Source organism: Tamandua tetradactyla, chromosome 6 (assembly GCF_023851605.1).
Source record: "Tamandua tetradactyla isolate mTamTet1 chromosome 6, mTamTet1.pri, whole genome shotgun sequence".
Taxonomy (NCBI): Eukaryota; Metazoa; Chordata; class Mammalia; order Pilosa; family Myrmecophagidae; genus Tamandua; species Tamandua tetradactyla.
Genome location: NC_135332.1, coordinates 2967148 through 2988808, shown reverse-complemented (window position 1 = coordinate 2988808; position 21661 = coordinate 2967148). Strand labels below are relative to the sequence as shown.

Below are 21661 nucleotides of genomic sequence, written 5' to 3'. Positions count from 1 at the left end.
TTGAAACAGCTGCTCAGACAACGTAAACCTTCATTCTCGCCCAAAACACTAGATTATACTACACAATCTGTGAAGCACCTCCCAGAAGCCCCAGGTTTCCTCAGAGCCTTGGGTCTGTTTGACTTCAAAGGCCTTGCCCAACTCTAAAAATTCTGCAAATGGATTCCATCATAACCCCCTAAGTAATTTCCGGGGTTCTTCCCTCTGGCTTAAAACACAAAGTCTATAGGATAGGATTCTGACAGTGCTCCCACACCTGAGCCTAAGCATCTGAGTTAGGGCAGCCCTCAGCCATGCAATGGCTGTTATGGAAGAAAGGTAGCCGGTCTTCCCAGAGCTGCCAGATTTGGAATATGTGAATGTTCAGAACCAACAATGCAGCCAGAAGGGCTGTCTAGCCATCTCCTGGTATCACAATTGTGGTCTCCCGGCCAGATGTGAAGACAGCCCTCCTTCGTTGCTCGTCGGAAGAGTTCCAAGAGGAGCATGAGTCTGAACTATTTTAGGCATCTGACTCCCTTTTTGGAGTTTCCATGGGAAAACTGGCATTTGGGGTAGGAGTGGGGATTCCAGATATAAAGTCCATTGATTTTCACTAGGGAGAAAAGCACAAGAAGACTGCAGGAAGAGCAGGAAGAGAAAAGACAGTAGGGGGTAAGGGCACTGTCAAATTATTTTGGAAAACGTTTCCCAGTCTACCATTTATCCATCCATTCATTCTAAAATCAGCATTTCTTTATGAGTTCCTGACTTGCAGCCGCACTAGAAAGCCTTGCCAGATGCAAAATAAATAACTGCAGACCCCCTCCCAATAAACTGGCCGTCCCTGACCCCGGAGGATAAGACAAGCTGCGGGATTTATTCATCAGGAAGTCATGCCTTGGGAGTCATGGTTACCAAGTTCCCCTTACTATTTCTTCTTAATGAATCACAGGTTGGTTTCATGAGAACCAATGATCCCCCCCTAGTCCCCGCCCCCCACCACCACCAAGTCCTGCCATCAAGGGCAGTTTTTCCCTGGAATGCAGAAGCTGAAAGTGACTGACTCATCAGAAGACTGTGCCTGGGCCATATTGATTCAATGAGCTGCTGCTGCTTGAAGCTGCTCCACCCTCCTGAACATGTGGAAGGCATTTGGGCCTCTGTTTCCAGCCTACGTTCCTGTTTGGCCAAAGTGACCCAGACTCAGCCCTCCTGGAGAAGGGTGATCTCCAATACAGCTTCATCGAAAAGAATCGACAAAGTCCTAGCAGCCCTTTCCTGACAGCCTAGCCAGAGCAGGCAAGCAGGCAGGCTATCCCTGAACCGCAACCTCACAAGGGAGTTACAAGGATTAAATGAACTAATCCTTAAAAAGCACAATGGCTGCACAGAGGAAGTGCTCAATAAATGCTGCTGTTGCTGCTACAGTTGTTGTTGCTATTGCTATCCTGAGTCCCGAGCTGGTTTAGGGCAGGTAAATGTTTTACTTTTATTTCTTTTGACTTGAAGGCATCATTGTACAGAGGACTATATGCACAGCTGAGTATTCCCTGAACAGGGAGAGGTATTCTTTAACCCAGTGATTAAATTCTTTAATTTGTCCCAAGGAAATCAGAGGTGTACACAAAAAACATATGCATACTAATTTACAGCCAAGTTACCTCTAATGATAAAAATTTGAAAAGCACTTTAATGTTCAACTATTGGGAATTAGTTCAGTAAATTTTAATGTATCTGTATGACAGAACAACATTCAGGTGATAAAGAACATTAACATTTTACACTTAATATTATAATTAATAAAAGAAAAAGAGACACACAACAGAAAAAAAAAGGAAAGAAAGCACCAGACTAGAGTAAAATGATCAATTTTCAAATCTGGATTAGGAATATTAGCATTCAAAAACCCAGTCTGGGAGGAATTACCAAGAAGAGAGGGCCAATCGGAAGAGATGGACAAGAGAGCCAAGAATTTTGCCTGGAAAGTAGAACTAGCAGGCTGTGGTTTGGAACATCAGCCTGACTCAAAGAATAAGAAGAGAGACAAAGAGTGGGAAAAATGGAGAAAAAAAGAAAAAAGGAAGGGAGGTGGAACTAAATATGTCAATGAAGGCTATTCTGAGAGTATGTTGTCTAATAAGACAAGATTTTCAGCATGCAGGAGCAGGCGTCCCTAATGATGTCAGCGGACTTTAGGATGAGTTTAAGTCAGAGCTGAGAAGTATTCAGCAGGAAGAGAGGATGATTCTACTGCAAGCACCATGGGCATATCTCTCATTGTGTGCCAGAGAGGAGTTCTGGCCTAGGTCCCCAGCCCTGCCACTGACCTTTGAGCAGTCACTTCCCAATTACGTCCATGGGGACCCTGGGTGACTCAGGAGATGCCTCATCTTCTATTGCAGTCACCTAGCTGGATGAGTCATCAAAGAACAAAATGTCTCATGCTAACTACCCTACGTACACATACATGGTTTCTCTAGAGCAAATTATTAACAAAGTTTATTTTACTTTGGTGCCGCTATTAAATTTGGCAGCAGCTCAATAACCCAAGTACACGAAAGGCAGCAGAATGGTAGAGTTCTGTACTCCGAGCAAAAAATTCCAGTAGGGATTGCCTCAAACAGCAGGGAATGCAAATAACCTAAGACTACTGAGGTAAGACACATTCTGAGTTCAGAGATGTTTAAAACGGGGGGGGGGCAACAGAGCCAATTAAATATGGCGTTTTAACATTGGAAGGCATTTGTTTGGAATTTATCTCCACCAATATTAAAATGGTGCTGCATTTCTATAGCAAATATAACTTGATTTTAAGAGACAATGCTCTGAAATACTTTGGATGATTGAGAGAAGCCAGACAGGGATAAAAACTTTGCTATGGTTAACCCACCTGTGGGTAATGGAAAGATGGTTATTTCAGCTTTATATTTTTCTACCAATATATATAGCAACGGTGTCATGATTCATTCATTCATTTACTCAACACCTGGCCAGGCACCAGAGCTACACTGACGAACTAAGCAAAGCCCCTGCTCTTACGGACCTTAAATTTTAGTGAGGAGATTAAAAACAAATACATACATAACAAAAAAGTACAATTTAAAACAATGACAAGTACTTAAAGAAAATAAAGGAAGATAAAGGAATACTAAGCATTGAAGGGAGGGAGCCAACAGATGGCGGTGTTTTGTATTTGGATGACGATGGCGCAAAGTGGTAATACTAGATATAGTCTAAGGACTTGCTGATAGATTACATGTGGGGCATGGAGGGAAAAGGGAGAGGCTTTTGGTCAAATGTTTTAACCACTGGTCATACTCTTTCAGTGACCCTTCAGCTAGTAGGCCCTGCCCTTTTAACTGAAACCGCATCATGACTGTTTATCATCTCCAACTGGGTTAATTAGGTGGCCATGCACTGAACACTGCAGAAAGTCTATCCTCTAAAGAGTCTTGCCCTCTATGGGGTTATGCTTTAAAGTTAACACCCAGCCCCTGGGGAAAAAACTTAACGGTAGGAACATTAAAGCACTGAACAATATTACTGCATAAGAGTGGAGGGGGTAGAAAAAGTGCAGGACGTCAGCAGGCTGTGTGACCTCAGGCACTTACCCTCAGCTCTCTGATGCTCTAGGGCCACGTGACTCCTTGACTATATGTCACATCTCTATCTATGAACTTATAATTGGTTCCTGAGACTTCACAGGTCTAGCCCAGCTACTTCAACCAAGCACTGGGCAACCCCACACAGCCATTTCTTTTCCCCCATGCTCCCAAATACGAGCATAATACCTACCTCATGAGTTGCTGGGATTAAATGGAGTAACATATGTGAAAGAACCACCCATAGTGGATGCTCAATACATGTTCATTTCCTTCGTCCTTACCTTCATTTCAATCTCTTCCTGAACAAGAAATGTCCATTGCTCAGCCCTCCACCTCAGCATCAGGTAGGAGGGCACTTTGTCTCTGCCAAGATATGAGAAATCACCCAGGCCAGGAGGCAGGTGCACCCAGGGCTAGGCCCTGCCCATGCCACTAAACGAGCTGTGTGATCTTGGGCAAGTTCCTTCATATCTCAGGGGCTCCCTTTCTGCTTCTCTGTAAAATGACTGGTGTTGGATTAGATGGCCTTGAAGGAGTAGCCAACCGTGGAAGTATATATTCCAACTAGAAGGAATAAACTGGGTGACCAATAAGCTAGGAGGCCTGGAATCCTAGGGCCCAAGACCCCTCAAATAATGACATTGCACACGTGGCTATTCCTTCCTAATGGACTGTGCTGTGTGCCCTAGAAACGCCATCCTTAATCCTAATCCAATCTTGTGGGAGTAACAATTTCTCTTAAACCCTATTCAGTGCTGTATATTGGGAACTTGATTGAATTATCTCCTTGGAGATGTGGCTTGCCCAGTTGTGGGTACTAATTTCTGAACAGAGGGAGATGTGACCCCCACCCAGTCCATGTGGGTCTTGGTTAGTTTCCTGGAATCCTTTAAAAGAGGAAACATTTTGGAGAAAGGCCTGAGATCTGAGAGAGCCACAGAGTGCAGCGACCTTTTGAAATGAAGAAAGAGAATGCCCCTGGGGGAGCTTCAAGAAACAAGAAGCCAGGAGAGAAAGCTAGAAGATGCCGCCTGTTTGCCATGTGCCCATGCAGTTGAGAGAGAAACCCTGAACGTCATCGGCCTTCTTGAACAAAGGTATCTTTCCCTGGATGCCTTAGATTAGACATTTCTACAGCCTTGCTTTAGTTGGGACACTTTCATGGCCTTAGAACTGTGGACTTGCAACTTAATAAATTACCCCTTTCAAAAGCCATTCTGTTTCTGGTGTTGCATTCCCGCAGCTAGTGAACTAGAACATGAACTAACTGATATTTAATTCAAATGCTGCATCTTAGGTTTCTGGAAAATTTTGTTAACACAGTCCGCACCTCCTGGTTGAATCATTCAGTGTACAGCAGAGGCAGGCTTGGTACAACCAAGCTCTGCTTGTGACCCAGCCCAGCGGTGTCCTGTTAGTGACCTCTTTGGCATCTAACTATCCAGTTTTTCTGCTTTCCTCCCCCAGCTCATGTCTCATGGGTGTGGCCAGCAGGCAGCAGGCAGCAGTTGTACCAGTCTTTGCTGGCAGCCCTTCTTGGTGGGAAGGCAAATTGGTTCAAACCATTTTAGAAGACAATTTGTGCAACACTGCTAAAATTTAAATTTAAGATATTCAAGCCCTTTGATCCAGCAAATTTAGTTCAAGTAATTTACCATGCAAAAACACTTGCACAGGGCGGGCCACAATGACTCAGCAGGTAAGAATGCTTGCCTGCCATGCCAGAGGACCCGGGTTCGATTCCCGGTGCCTGCCCATGTTAAAAAAAACAAAAAACAAAAACACGTGCACAAGGATGCGTAATAAATCAATAAGGCTATCCCTTGTAGATTTATTTGTAGTAACAAATAATGGGGAATGAACCCAATATTGGGAACAGAAATTGGTTAGGTAAATTCTGCCACATCAATATGACAGTAAGCCCTTTGGCTAGAATTATAGCTCTTGGCAAAATGATGGGAAAACATAAACTGACATGAAAAGATGCCTAGGGCCCACTGTCACCCAATACTGTACTCGAAGTTCTATCTAGAGTAATTAGGCAAGAGAAAGAAATAAACAGCATCCAAATTGGAAAGAAAGAAGTGAAACTTTCCCTGTTTACAGATGGCATGATCTTATGTACAGAAAATTCTGAAAAATCTATAACAAAGCTACTAGAAATAATAAACGAATTCAGCAAAGTGGCCGGGTACAAAATCAACACCCCCAAATCAGTAATGTTTCTATGCACTTGTAATTGACAATCAGAAGAAGAAATCAAGAAAAAAATTCCATTTACAATAACAACTAAAAGAATAAAAACTCTAGGAATAAATTTAACTAAGAATGTAAAGGAGGTTTACTCAGAAAACTACAAAACATTCCTGAAAGAAATCAAAGACCTAAATAAATGGAAGTATAGTCCGCATTCACGGATTGGAAGACTAAAAATCATCATTAATATTCAATTCTAACCAAATCAACTTAAAGATTCAATGCTATCGAAAATTCCAAAAGCCTTCTTCACAGAAATGGAAAAGCCAATCATCAAATTTATATGGAAGTGTAAGGAACCCCAAATAGTCAAAGACAACTTGAAAAAGGAGAACGAAATTGGACTCTCACTCCCAATCTTAAAGCTTATATTAAAAACAAACAAACAAAAACAAACAAACAAACAAACAAAAACCTCATGCTGTTTGAAATAAGTGTGTTGCCGGGGGGAAAAAATACTTATTATAAGGCCACAGTAATCAATATAGCATGGTACTGGCACAAGGGCAGGCATATAGACCAACAGAACTGAATTGTGAACTCAAAAATCAACCCTCATATTTATGGCCAAGGTACTTTTTGACAAGGTGGAGAAAACCACTCAATTGGATAAGAATAGTCTCTTCAACAAATAGTGCTGGGAAAACTGGATCTCCATTTGCAAAAGAATGAAGGTGGACTCCTACCTCAAACCACATACAAAAATCAACTCAAAATGGATCAACGACCTAAATACAAACACCAGAACTATTAAACTCCTAGAAGAAATATAGGGAAGCATCTTCAAGACCTTGTATTAGGCAATGGATTCTCAAACTTTACACCAAAAGCATTAGCAACAAAATAAAAAAATAGATAAATCGGACTTCATCAGAATTAAAAAGTTGTGCAAAGACATTATAAAGAAAGTAAAAAAACAACCTATAGAAAGGGAGAAAATATTTGGTAACCATATGTATGGTAAGGGTTTAAAATCCAAAATATATAAAGAACTCCTATAAACTCAATAACAAATAACCCAAATTTTTAAATAGGCAAAGGAATTGAATAGACATTTCTCCAGAGAAAATATACAAATAGCCAATAAGCACAGGAAAACATGTTCAATATCATTAACCACTAGGGAAATGCAAATCAAAACCACAAAGAAATACCACTTCACACCCTCTGGAATGGCTATTATTGAAAAAAACAGAAAATAACAAGTCTAGGTGACGATATAGTGAAATAGGAATCCTCATACATTGTTGATGGGAATGTAAAATGGTGCAGCCACTGTAGAAAATAGTTTGGTGGTTCCATAAAAAGTTAAGTATAGGGCGGGCCACGGTGGCTCAGCAGGTAAGAGTGCTTGCCTGCCATGCCTGAGGACCCGGGTTCGATTCCCGGTGCCTTCCCATGTAAAAAAAAAAAGTTAAGTATAGAACTACCATATGAGCCAGCAATCCCACTTCTAGGTATATACCCAAAATATTTGAAAGCAGAGACTCAAACAGATATTTGCACACCCATTTTCAGAGACGTATTATTCACAATTGCCAAAAAGTGGAAGAAACCCAAGAGTCCATTGTGCTGGATTGAAATGATGTATGTCCCCTAGAAAAGCCATGTTTTAATCTAAATCCCATTTCGTAAAGGCAGAATAATCCCTATTCAATACTGTATGTTTGAAACTGTAATCAGATCATCTCCCTGGATGTGTGATTTAATCAAGAGTGGTTGTTAAACTGGGTTAGGTGACGACATGTCTCCACCCATTTGGGTGGGTCTTCATAGTTTCTGGAGTCCTATAAAAGAGGAAACATTTTGGAGAATGAAAGAAATTCGTAGAGAGAACGGAATGCTGCAGCATCACGAAGCAGAGAGTCCACAAGCCAGCAACCTTTGGAGATGAAGAAGAAAAATACCTCCCGGGAGCTTCATGAAACTGGAAGCGAGGAGGAAAAACTAGCAGATGACGCTGTGCTGGTTTGAAAGGAAGCATGCCCCCTAAGAAAAGCCATGTTTTAATATAAATCCCATTTCATAAAGGCAGAATAATCTCTATTCAATACTGTATGTTTGAAACTGTAATGAGATCATCTCTCTGGATGATGTGATTTAGTCAAGAATGGTTGTTAAACTGGATTAGGGGATGACATGTCTCCACCCATTTGAGTGGGCCTTGATTAGTTTCTGAAGTCCTATAAAACAGGAAACATTTTGGAGAATGAGAGATTCAGAGAGAGCAGAGAGTCCACCAGCCAGTGAGCTTTGGAGATGAAGAAGGAAAACGCCTCCCGGGGAGCTTCATGAAACCTGAAGCCAGGAGAGAAAGCTAGCAGATGATGCCGTATTCGCCATATACCTTTCCAGCCGAGAGAGGGACCCTGACTGTGTTCGCCATGTGCCTTCTCACTTGGGAGAGAGACCCTGAACTTCATCGGCCTTCTTGATCAAGGTATCTTTCCCTGGATGCCTGTGACTGGACATTTCTATAGACTTGTTTTAATTGGGACATTTTCTCGGCCTTAGAACTGTAAACTAGCAACTCATTAAATTCCCCTTGTTAAAAGCCATTCTGTTTCTGGTATATTGCATTCTGGCAGTTAGCAAACTAGAACAGATGCCTTGTTCGCCATGTGCCCTTCCAGCTGAGAGAGAAGCCCTGACTGTGTTCGCCATGTGCCTTCTCACTTGAGAGAGAAACCCTGAACATCATCGGCCTTCTTGAACCAAGATATCTTTCCCTAGATGCTCAGGATTGGACATTTCTATAGCCTTGTTTAATTTTCTCAGCCTTAGATCTGTAAACTAGCAACTTATTAAATTCCCTTTCAAAAGCCATTCCATTTCTGGTATATTGCATTCTGGCAGCTAGCAAACTAGAACATCCATTAAAAAATGAATGGATAAGCAATTTGGTATATACATACAATGGAATATTATTCAGTTGTAAGGAGGAACGAGGCTCTAAAACATGCTGCAACATGGATGAACCTTAAAGACATCATGTTAAGTGAAATGTCAGACACAAAAGGACAAAAATTGTATGAGTTCATTTATATGAAATAACTAGAATGTGCAATTTCAGAGTCATAAATTAGAGTAAAAGTTATCAGGGGTAGGGGTGGATGGGAAATGGGAGTAAATGCTTAACTGTTACAGAGTTTCTGTTTGGGGTGATGAAACGTTTTGGCAATGGATGGTGGTGATGGTAGTACAACACTGCAAATATAATTAAGACCACTGAATTGTTACTTGAAAGTGGTTAAAATAGGAAATTTTATGTTGTATGTACATTTTTAGAATAAAATTTAAAAAAAACCCATAGAACTGTACAACACAAAGAGTGAACCATAATGTAAACTATGGGTTATGATTAATAGAATTATAATAATACTGGTTCATCAATCATAGCAAATGTACTACACTAATGCAAAATGTTAACAATAGAGAAAGTGGAGGGGGGCTTGTCAGGAACTCTGTACTTCCTGCACTATTTCTCTGTATACTTACAACTACTCTAGTAAAAAAAAGTTAAAGTAAAAATAAATAAAAAGAACTTTCTCTCCTTGAATGTTTGAACATCTCTACTAACTAAAATGAGAAACACTACGGTACAACGGTGGAGCAGTAGCATGTGTGTATGTGTGCGTGTGTGTCGTCTTTTTTGTGGGAACATGACAAAAAAAAAAAAAAACAGAAAGGAAGACTTTCTGGGTTGGTTTTTTCAGAGATGCTACCCAAAAAAGGTAGCATAGCCTCAGGCTTACTTAACAGCTCCTGACTCCAAAGAGTGTGACATAACCGTATTTGGTCACAAAATACCCATCGTTCTTAGGACCAAGAATAATGAAAGTGCTGATTGCTGCAAAATCCTTCCCAATATCCTGAAGTCTTTAAATAGTTGCACTTGGGAAATCTAATAAATGGTTTATACATGGCTCTAACACATCTATACATGGCTCTAACACATCTATCCAATTAAAAACTTAGAAATTGCAAACTGGACGTTAATTCAAGGGTTTAACTGTTCTAATCCTGCTGCTTCCGCAAGACCCAAGGAAGACAGGGAAGCCTCTAGGAGACTCTTAGAACAGGTCTATGATTCTCATGAACAAAAATGTCTCCTTGATTAGAATGATTATAAATCTTGACACGAATCAAGATTAAATATGTTTAGGACATTGAAATGGAAATACCCTCTTTTTGAAACCTTCCCTGGCTACGTTCGGAATGATGGGTTTAATGGATATGAACACCATCTAAGAGGTCCTTCCTGACTTGGTCTGTGAAAGCGCACTCCTGAAGAAAAAGCTAGAATATTTCTGAAAAAGCTAGAGTATTTCTAGCTTGGCCATCCACATACAAAAAAAGAATGAGCCTCAACCCATACCTGGCACACAAACAATATTTAATACAAAATGGACCATAAGCCTACATGTAAATTGTTAAACTGAAAAAAAAAAAAAAAAAAACAGAAGAAAGCTTAAGAAAAAGAAATCTTTGCAACCTTGGTTTGGGTAAGATGTCTTAGATAGGACACCAAAAGAACAACCCATAAAAGAAAACCTTAATAAACTGAACTTCATCAGAACTGAAAATGTCTGCCTTTAAAGGAAACTATCAAACAACGAAAACGCAAGCTACAAACTGGGAGAAAATTTTTGCAAACCACCTATCTACTCAAAGACTGCTGGTCATTATATATATATTTTAAATTCTTGCAATACATAGAGGATATGAATAGACACTTTTCTGAAGTGCAAATACAAATGGCTAAAAAACCACATGAAGAGATGCTCATTTTCACCAACAATAAGGGGAATGGCAAATCAAAACAACAATGAGAGATCACCTCACACCTATAAGAATGGTTACTATTAAACAAACAAAAAACTACAACTGTTAGAGAGAATGTGGAGAAACTGGAACACTAATTCACTGTTGGGGGGGATGTATGATGGGGCAGGGGCTGTGGAAAACAGTTTAACGATTCCTCAGAAAACAAAATATTGAGTTGCCCTAGGGCATGGCAAGACCAATACTCAATGTATACCCAGAACAGCTAAAATCAGTGACACAGACATTTTCACACTGATGTTCACAGCAGCACTATTTACAGTTGACAAAAGATGGAAACAATCCAAGTGTCCATCAACAGACGAGTGGATAAACGACGTGTGGTATGTATGTGTGTGTGGGTTTGTGTGTGTGTACACATACATACATGATGGAATATTATGCAGCAGTAAGACAAAAAGAGGTCCCAAAGCATATGAAAATGTGGATGTACCTTGAGGACATAATGCTGAGTGAAATAAGTCAGACACAAAAGGACAGATACTATATAACTTCACTATTATGACTCTGGTAAAGGTAATCTCAGAGGTTACACTGTAGAATACAGCAGACCTAGAGGTAACACAAAAGCTAGAGACAGAGGAAAGGCTACCCAAAGAGTTTGAACTTAAATGCAAGGGAATGGATAAAAGTGATGGTAACTAATTAGTGGGGTTAGAAATAACATTGCCATATTGAAGGTGAATATAATTGAAAGGCAATGTATAGCGCCATTTAATCCCACTGATACAATTATACAAAATTGTATAATTTTAAATCTAAAATTATAAATAAGTTCTCACATGAACTATTTCAAAGGTTTATTATTGGACAAAGAGTCAATAGTAAAAGAGCGTTTTAGTTTGCAAGCTGCCAGAATGCAATATACCAGAGCTAGAACGACTTAATTCAAGGAAGACCAATGCATCAGAAGCACCTCTGTCAGCTGGGTAGTCCCATGCTGGCATCTTCTAGTCCCTTGCTCCTGGGCTCTACTGCTTTCAGCCTCTGTTCTTGTGGGGGCTCCTCACTTTGCTTTTCTGGGACTGGCCTGCATCTCTTGGCTTCCCTTGGCTCTCTCCAGGTTCTGACTTGCTTAACATCTCATGGCAACGTCTGCCAGGCCCCAAGCATCTTCAAACATCTGTGTCTCTGTTCTCCAAGTGTCGGCATCTGTATCAGCTCTGTTCTGAAGTTTCGGCGCTCACCCTGTAGGCTCTAAACTCTCCCAAATGTTTCCTCTTTTAAAGGACGCCAGGAAACTAATCAAGACCCACCTATCTAATCAATTGGGGGTGCCACATCACCACAGAAATAATCTAATCAAAAAGTGTCCAACCTGCAGTATTAAATTAGGATTAAAAGAAACAGCTACCTCCACAAGATTGTATCAGGATTAAAAGATGGCTTTCTGGAATATATATTTTCAAACCGGCACAAGGGGTATGGGGGGAAACTAAAAATGCATGCGATGGCCAACACTTAACAGAAAGACACTAACAGTACCACAGTACTACCAGAGGCAACTAATTGGGAGGGAGGAAAAAGTTATAAGGGATAGTTTTGATGGGATATTTGGTGACGCTCTGTTTGTTGGTTCCTTGTCACTATGGACCAACGAAAATTGTCTAAAATTGAGAGTGCTGCTGATTGTACAACCAAGTGAGGATACTGTAAGCCATGTTTTTTTTATCCTGGACATCATCCATGATGTCTAACAGATGGAAGGAGCCAAAGAGTACAATGACTGAGAAGCAGAATGGTGAACTATGATACATTTATATGATGGAATACAGTGCACTTACAAAAAGGAAGGATGTCAAAAGGCACACAACAAACTGAATAAACCTTGGGGACAATGTGCTGTGAAAAATAAGCCAGAAACAAAACAACAAATATGCTAAGGTCTCTTTCAGAAAATACTTATATGAAAATTGCAGCCTAGACTGTAAGCCTCCATAGCAGTCACATTTAGGTCTGAACTTATAAGTGTATTTCTAGATTCTAAGACACTGAGCTATATGTGTGCTCTAGTTTGCTCGCTGCTGGAATGCAATATACCAGAAATGGAATAGCTTTTTAAAGGGGGAATTTAATAAATTGCTAGTTTATAGTTCTAAGGCCAAGAAACTGACCCAATTAAAGTAAGTCTATAGAAATGTCCACTCTAAGGTATCCAGGGAAAGATACCTTGGTTCAAGAAGGCTGATGAAGTTCAGGGTTTCTCTTTCAAGTGGAAGGGCACATGGCAAACACAGTCAGAGCTTCTCTCTCATCTGGAAGGGCACATGGTGAACACAGCGTCATCTGCTAGCTTTCTCTCCTGGCTTCCTGTTTCATGAAGCTCCCCGGGAGGCATGTTCCTTCTTTATCTCCAAAGGTTGCTGGCTGGTGAACTCTCTGCTTCGTGGTGCTGCAGCATTCTCTGCTCTCTCTGAATCTCCCATTCTCCAAAACGTTTCCTCTTTTATTGGACTCCAATAAACCAATCAAGACCCACCCAAATGGGTGGAGACATGTTGTCACCTAATCCAGTTTAACAACCACTCTTGACTAAATCACATCATCCAGGGAGATGATCTGATTACAGTTTCAAGCATACAGTGTTGAATAGGGATTATTCTACCTTTATGAAATGGGATTTTGATTAAAACATGGCTTTTCTAGGGGAAACATGCATCGTTTCAAACCAGCACAATGTGTATCAGCTGGTATTTCCTTAGAACTTTGAGTAACTCTGTGACCCAGAAATGGAGTGCTGCAGCCCTGCAAGTTAGCATAGCTATATACAATAATAGTTAAAATAATCAAAACAATATCAGGCCTCTATTAGAGATAAAAAAAGAAGCCAATCTGCCTGGGACTAAGGCAAATCAGAATACAAGGTAAAGATGATATATATATCATATATATATGTATATCATATATCATCTTTTAAATCAACCTGTCTGGGTAGCTAATTTAAACAACCCAAACTCCTAGAGTCCAGACGGGGAACGAAGCCTTGAACGTCTACACATTGTAATGTAATTACAAATATCTCAGACTATGGTGGGCTGATAACTAAAAAGTATTGGTAAAGTCCCTTGAGGGTCTGAAGGGGAAAAAAAAAAACAACTATTAAACTTTCCCATCTGGGAAACCCCAGGTACCCGCTCCCTCAACCATTGGGGACTCCCAAGAAAATAGGCCAAGCCCTAGATTTTGAGGCTTGCCCTTATGAAACTTATTTCTGTAATAGAAAAGCTAACACTACCTATAACAAGGCTTAAGAGTTGCTTCCAAGAAACCGCTTTTGTTGCTCAAATGTGGCCTCTCTCTCTCTCTCTCTAAGCCCAATTCTGCAAGGAGAATCATTACCCTCCCCACTACATGGGAAATGACATTCAGGGATGAGACTCTCCCTGACAACCTGGATCATAACTCTGAGGGATGAATCTGGATCAACACAACCTACCTGACCAAAAAGGGGAAAAGAAGCGTAAAAAGGCATCAGTGCCTAAGACAGATCAAATAGAGTCAAGAGGCTATTCTGGAGGCTACTCCTATGTAAGTTTCAGTTAGATAGTGATCATTACTATGGTTTGTCAAACTCCAACCAAAACCATTCCTGTTAACCCTGAAGAACACCTGGGGCTCGAGCTGAGACTCTATAAAAGTTGCATGCACTGAGTTTGCTTTCCTGGAACCTATAATTTCCAGAGGGTTCCTAGGCCAGATAAATCCTGAAACCCAGAGGGACAAGCCTTTCCAAGATTACCAATTAATTACATTCTCCTATTCTTTGGTGTCAGCACCCCTTCTCAACATGAAAAAGTCAGAATGGGTATTGCCTAAAGATCCCTATAGATATGGAGAAAGATCAAAGGAGAAGGAGGAGATATAACAGAGAAAATATGATTTAACAAACAATTATGACTGTTGAATCACTATACTGATATTTCTTTTAGCCTCCAGTGTTTTGGAGCAGCTAAAAGGAAAAATCTGAAATAGAAGAACGGAAACCCATAACAAACTCTGAGAGTGTACTTTGAAAATTATTGCTTCTTCTTTCTTTTATTTGTATAGATGTTCTATTACACAATAAAAAGCCTTTAAAAACTAAAGAAGAATTAAAAAAAAAATTCTTGCAGCACAAAAAGAAGGATATAAATATCGAATTAAAAAGTGGGCTAAAGGGGAGTGCAAAGGTAGTTCAGTGGTAGAATTCTTGCCTGCCTTGCAGGAGACCTGAGTTTGATTCCCGGCCCGTGCACTTCCTAAACAAACAAACAAAACAAATAAAAAACCAACCAAACAAAAATTCAACAAATGGTGCTGCTGCAATAAGGGGATACTTACATGGAAAAAGAATGAAATGTTACCCCTTCCATACAGCACACACACACACAAAAATGGGCTAAAGATTTGAACAAATTTTTTACCAGAGAAAATACACATATGGCAAATAAACACATAAAAGATGCTCTATATCATTAGCCATTAGGGAAAGGCAAACTAAAGCAATAATGAGATATCACTACATACCTATTACAATATCTAAACTTTCTACAGTGTTTTTTTTTTTTTTTTTTTTTAACATGACCAGGCACCGGGAATCAAACCTGGGTCCTCTGGCATAGCAGGCAAGCATTCTTGCCTGCTGAGCCACCACGGCCCTCTAAACTTTTTAAAACTGACGATATCAAGTGGTAGCAACAATGCAGAGTATCTGAAACTCTCATATATTGCTGGTGGGAATGCAAACCAGGACAGCCACTTTGGAAAATAGTTTGGCAATTTTTTTTTAAGTTAGACATACCATAAAACCCAGCAATCCCACTTCTGGTTATTAACTCAAAAGTAATAAAACATGTTTACACAAAAATCTATACACGAATGTTTATAGTGACTTCATTAATTGTCAAAAAAGGCAATTTATTAGTGGATACGTAAATGGTAGTGCATTCATACAATGGAATGCCACTTAATAATAAAAAGGAACAGGCTAGTGATACATGCAATATGGATAAATCTCAAATGAATTACGCTAATGAAATAAGCCAGGATTAGAGACAGCATTGTGTGATTTCACATATATGACTTTCTAGAAAAGCTAAAACTATAGGGACAGGAAGTAGATCGGTGTTGCCAGGGACTGGAGGTGGGGATAGGGATTAATTACAAAGGGGCTTAACAAAACTTTTTTGGGTGATGGAAATATTCAAATATACAGTTGTCAAGATTCATAGAACTATATGCCTAAAAAAGGACAAATTTTTACTGATTGTTAATTATACCTCAATAGAGCAAATTTGTAATTAAAAAAAAGTGTTTCTGGGGATACGCTGTGCATGGAGAGAAAGGCAGATTTTATAAATGTTTTGCTGAGGAGCCTCACATTTACATAAATGCCAGCATTTTACTCAGCAGAAATAAGCGGTTCCCCTGAGCTATGTCATTTCCCTGCTCCCACCTTCATTTCCACTAGTGACCTGAGCTCCACCAGGTATAATATTTTTCCCACTCAGAAGGGCCAAGGTTCAGGGAAAGAAGAGGCGATGAGGTGAAGCAGCAAGCCAGCTCTGCGGGCAGCAGAGAGGGCTGGACCAAGGCAAGCGGTTTAGCCCTGAAGCTGCTCACTCACTTCCCAGTTAATTATCTGTCTGCTGATTCATGAGTTGTGGTTCCTGTGGGCACACTTCCTGGCTCTTCCTGCCAACAAGGGCAGAAGGATTCTTGGGGATGGGAGGAGATGATAACCGGAAGTCATTAGTGGGGTGCAGAGTTGCAGAGGAGGAATTTCTATTAGGAAATTCCAGTGTCATATCCAGACTTCCCCTCCTCACTGTGGCCTCCTCACCCCATCTTGTGCTGTCCCCAGGAGGCCTCCCCCACGCCTCACCTTTGCCCTTACCCTCAAAGGTTTGAGGCAGGTCCAGGGGAGTACGTGCTCCTGCCTTGCTCCTCCCAGGAAGGAAAACAGGAAGATAATTCACAGGGAGTCCACTGAGTTTCCAGCATCCTAAGTGGTCCAAACGGTACAATAGCGCGCAGCAAAGAATTCATGGTCTCAGGTGTATTCTAATACTTTACAGTGTCCAGTTAGAGCACTTAGGATCTTATACGATTGAAGATGTGCAAATATCAGGCTTCTTAAAGTAAAGCCCACACCCCTCAACATCTTTTCGTAGCACTCCATAGACATCTGTTTATTTTGCCGCCTATATGCCAACACTGGAGATAATGTTGACCATAAATACACGTCTTTGTCTTCATGGAACCTGGACTTTTATGGACTCCTGTATCTTCCTCTTTTCCCAGAGTCAGGACTTGAAATCTTCTCCTGGATAAAGCCTCTGCTGTCCTCACCCCCTCCTGTAGGTTCTTGCTGGGTTAGATAGCTGAAATATGCCAAGCACCCAACAGGAATGGACTGAAATAAGAGGAGGCCCCTTCCACATAAGTGTGGGGAAAAGGACCCTGTCAGGCTCGTTCTGGGAGCTGGTTTGCACTCATGTCCGGAACAGTAATGGCTCTTGCACCCTTACATGGTACATTCTACAGAACGGAAGAATAATGATAGCAGTAGTTGCCATTTATTGAATATTTGCTTTGTGCCTTTATCTCATTTACTCAACGTAATCATCAAGGTATTGTTTCTGCCACTTTACAAACAGGAAACTGAAACCCCAAGCGATTAAGTCACTTTTCCAGGGTCACACAGTCAATAAGAAGCAAGTCAAGAATCAAACCGTATCCAACGACTCTAAACCATAGCTGTCCTCCCCCCTCACCTGAAGGTTCCTGCAGAGAGATTCGGTTGAAGAGTTGCTGGGATATAAACTCAACAGAAAAAATCAGCACCTCAACTCAGAATCAACCAACTTAGATGGTGAGAGCAAACAAAACTTACTATCCATCAGGTTCTAGGTTAAAATAAAGACCTAAATATGAGGAAACCACAAAATCCAATATTGCTTGGGTGAAGTTTGAAAGATCATTCTTATACATAAAATCCAAAATGCAGCTCTACCCTCAAACTTCTCTTCTCCCCATACCAGACTCTCCTAGTCTGGGACAGTCTCCATGCCACCACCAGCTCTTTCTGTGTCCCCTCAAAACTGTCCCAACAGAACTCTCCTACTCTTAGCCCACCACCTGCTTCCCCTGGAATCTGATGACACCTGCAACACTGCCGCCAGCACCCGGGTGAGGGGTGCAAATACAACAGAAACTGCTCTACTGGGCACTTTTGATGGAGGTCTGACTCAACAGCCCCTGCTCTCAACCACCACACTACCCTGCCTCTCAGAAGGCATCTGAGCTGGATCCACCACTTCTGGGAGGCACCCAATTCACTACGATGAATCTGTGAACAGATCTCCTAAAGGACCTTTCATGCAAAGGACTGCCAACCAAACAGGCATGCCAATGCAGTGGAATTCCATATGGGTCATTACAATCATGTGTACTAGATCAGCACAAGATACACCCGGGGAGAGAAGACACTTTCATCTTCAGTAACACTGAGTGAAGAATCTTGCTAGGCACTATCTTATGTTACCTCTTTACTTCTAAAACTGTAAAAAAAAAATATATGGTTACACTCAGAAATGAGAAGCTGTGGATGCAAAAGATGTTTTAGGTTCATGGAAGCAGGCATCTCATGAGACAGTTGAGTTGTGCTTGTGGATTTCTCCAACCCCTCTCTCCCATCAGCAGCTGGCAGCATCTGAGCCAAAGTTATAATTTCTCAGCATCTCAGGGATTCACATTTCTGCATGACAGTCACCAATCAGGCTGTTCACTGCAAGCTGAGGACATCAGTTGATCTTTTTTTAATCTTCATGACCTGGGACCTTTCAGCTATACCTATGTATCAAGCATACTCCTCCATCAAGATGCTGCTGCCCTATCCAGTATGCTCCTTTTATATATATTGTCTGCACATATAAGTCTTGAAGGCATTCACCAATAATTTGAACAGTTACCTTTGAAATTGACTTATCAGTTCGTACTTTGTTGTTGTTATCCCTTCCATATGGTCTAAATTGTTTTCCAAAGAGAATTGCTGCTTTTCTCAAAAATACAGGCATGAACTATGTGATGATATTGTGAATTACTGATTATATATGTAGAACGGAATGAGCATATACTAAGAATGTTTGTTTCTTTCTTGTAATTTTTTTAATTAATAAAAAAAAATTTTAAAAACTGCAAAAAAAAAAAAATAAAAAATACAGGCATGCACACTCATGCGTCCTAGACGGACCTGGAGCCAGAGCTCGCCCTGGGAGCTCACCAGGCCCCGGAAGCACCACGGGCCGCACTCCGGGTCCCTCCACCCGTTCCCCAGCACCAATGCGGCGGAATACCGAGTGCCCTGGCAGCTGATGGTGCGCTCAGCAGCGGGAGCGGCAAAACTAGGGATTCAAACCATCCCAGAGATCCTTGGTGTGGCTCCCCGAAAACATCAAGAGTTTTTCAGGTCCGCTTTCTGATACAGAAGCAGAAGTCCCGCAGCCCGCCAGGAACCCTGCTGGGGACAGGACCCTCATTCTGCTCTGAAACGAGCCCGCGGCTGTAACGACACTTGGAAGAAAGGCTAACACAAGGAGAAACAGGAATGTCAAGTAACTGGAAAATCCGCCCGTACACATCCATTTCCATCCAAGAAGTTACAACCACATGTCTCTGCCAGTGCGGAGGGGCAGCGTCGGGAAGGCCCACCTCGCCGGCTACCAGAGCGGGTCTTCTCTCTAGAGGTCGGGGACCAGCGGTGAAAGGCGCAGCGGAGGCTGAACGCGCGCCCGGGAGATGCGCCCACAGCACCGCTCACTCCGGAGCCGCCCCGGGAAGGCTTCCAACCTAGCTAACGGCTTCCGCGTCCAGCGGACCCACCTCCAAACACCGCGAGTCTCTCACCCTGCCCTCGCCGGCCCGTGAAAGGGCCAGCTCCGGGCTCCAGGGATGGCAGCCCGCGCCGCGCACTACGAGGGCAGACGCGAGGGACGCGCCAGTCCGGCTTTCAGCTCTCCAAGTGCTGATCTGGCTGCGACGGGACGCGGGACGCGGAGCCCAGGGGAAGCCTCACTCACCTCCGACGCCGACACCCGCCAGCGCCCCCAGCGCCAGCAAAGTGGCCCAGAGCGGCCAGGACCGCGGCCGCGCTCTCATCCCGTCCCCCTGCCACCGCACTCCGCCTCAGCCGCGCCCGCCAGCCCCACAGCGAGCAGTGGCGCCCGCGGCCGCTTTTCCCGTAGCTGGAGGGGAGGGGACGTGGTGGGTGGGACGCAACGGGGCGGGCCGCCGACTCCGGCTTCCTCCCCTCCGGCCTTTTTCTGAACCGAGAACCCAGGGCCGGCGGTGGGAAACTGCGGCTGCTATCTCGACCCTTCGCCTCCGCCCACGTGGATCCGCCGGTCGGCCTGAGGGCTGGAGAGGGTCGTGCGGGCATCCTCCACAGACCTCCAGGTCCGAGAAGTCCGCGCTAGGGCACTTGGTATTGTCAGAAAAGGTGGGAGCCTGCTGCTCTCCTAACACCTGGAAGTCACCTGGCACTGATCTCTTTTGCCTGAATTCCTGAGACACTTTGCATTAGTACCATCAGCTTTTTTTTTTTTCATTCACACTTTCATTCATTTGATTAACAGACACTTGTTGACTACCAGCTCCGTACTTTTTCTTGGGTTAGTTTTGTTTTCCTGCAAACTGTAAACTGCTTGAGATCAAACGTGTGTAAGCAGTAATAATAGGCCTATAAAGGGCCTCTCCCTACAAATGCTTGCACCTATTAGGTGCCTATGAATCATTCAGGACACAATCAGGGTACTGCTTCCAAACTGAAATCCACAGGCTTTATTGTGTCTTCAGCAAAGACCTCTTCCCCTGAATCCTACCCCATAGTCCTTGGGTCAGAACTCTGGCTGGAAACCTCTAGAGGCCCAGAGATGAAAACATGCTATGGAAAAAAAGGCGTGTGGAGTGGGGGGCGGTCAATGATGGCTCAGTGTCAGAGTTCCCACCTGCAGTGCTAGAGACCGGGGTTTGATTCCTGGTGACTGCCCACGGAAAAAGAGATAAAATGCTATGGAGGCCCCTAGGCCTGGGTCCCGGGCAGGCTCTGATAGGAATGGAAACGAGGCCTGAGGCATCCGTTCACAGAAGAACTCACAGTCTCCAGCTCCGGGGCTTCCCTAAGGCTTTCAGACTGCCGGCCCTCTCCTGAGACAAACAAGATACCTGACGACAGCTCTGACTCACACCTACACCCTTCCTCTTACCCCAGCGCAAGACAAACCCCGTGCCTTTCAGGAGCCGCTTTCTTCTTTTTCCACCTGGAAAATTCAACTTCCAGGGTGTATGTCATTTCTTCCATGTAATCTAGCCCTACCACCGCCATCTCCAGCCTGACCCTCTGCAGCTGTGGGCCCTCCCTCCTCAGATCTCCCATAGCATCAGGAAACATCTTAATGGTAGCACACATCAAGGCAGAGCATCACTAGCCATTTCCAGTGGGGCTCCTGGAGCTGGGCTTTAAGACCCGAGCTCCAGCCATTTCCTCTAGCTGTCCAGGGCAAGGCGTAGACGGCCGTGGCGGGTGGGGTGATAGCTTGCAGCATCTGGAGAAGCCCTAACAACACGAACAATGTTTTAAAATCACCAGTTTGATATTTTATGTCCTTTAAAATGTTATTGACCTGGAACAAAATCCAAGTCGCACAGCCTGGTTACACCTCTGCCTAGCAGACTATGCTGTAATTTGCTATTTATTTAGTTTTTTAATGAGATAAGTTTTATATAGAATGAAATGCACAAGATGAAGAATATTTTCATCATCCCGTGAAGTTCCTTTGTCTCCTCTTCCAGGCAATCCTTACCCCCGGTAGGTCACCACTCTTCTAATTTCTTTCACCATAGATCAGATTAGTTTGCCTCTTCCTGAAACCCATAAAATAGGGTCATACATTATGTGCTTCTATGGCTTCTTTTCCTCGACAAACTGTTTTTTG

The 21661-nt window shown here is 42.6% G+C and overlaps 1 protein-coding gene across 1 annotated transcript in view; it reads right to left on the bottom strand.

The window, feature by feature from the left end:
* ITGB3 (integrin subunit beta 3) overlaps nt 1–19848 on the bottom strand; it is a 61866-nt gene extending 42018 nt beyond the window's left edge. The window contains exon 1 of the mRNA XM_077163466.1: nt 19748–19848. Within this exon, the coding sequence (XP_077019581.1) occupies nt 19748–19826 (79 nt within the window). The 5' untranslated portion in view covers nt 19827–19848. The remainder of the gene's footprint in view (nt 1–19747) is intronic.
* Between the last annotated feature and the right edge of the window lie 1813 nt (nt 19849–21661).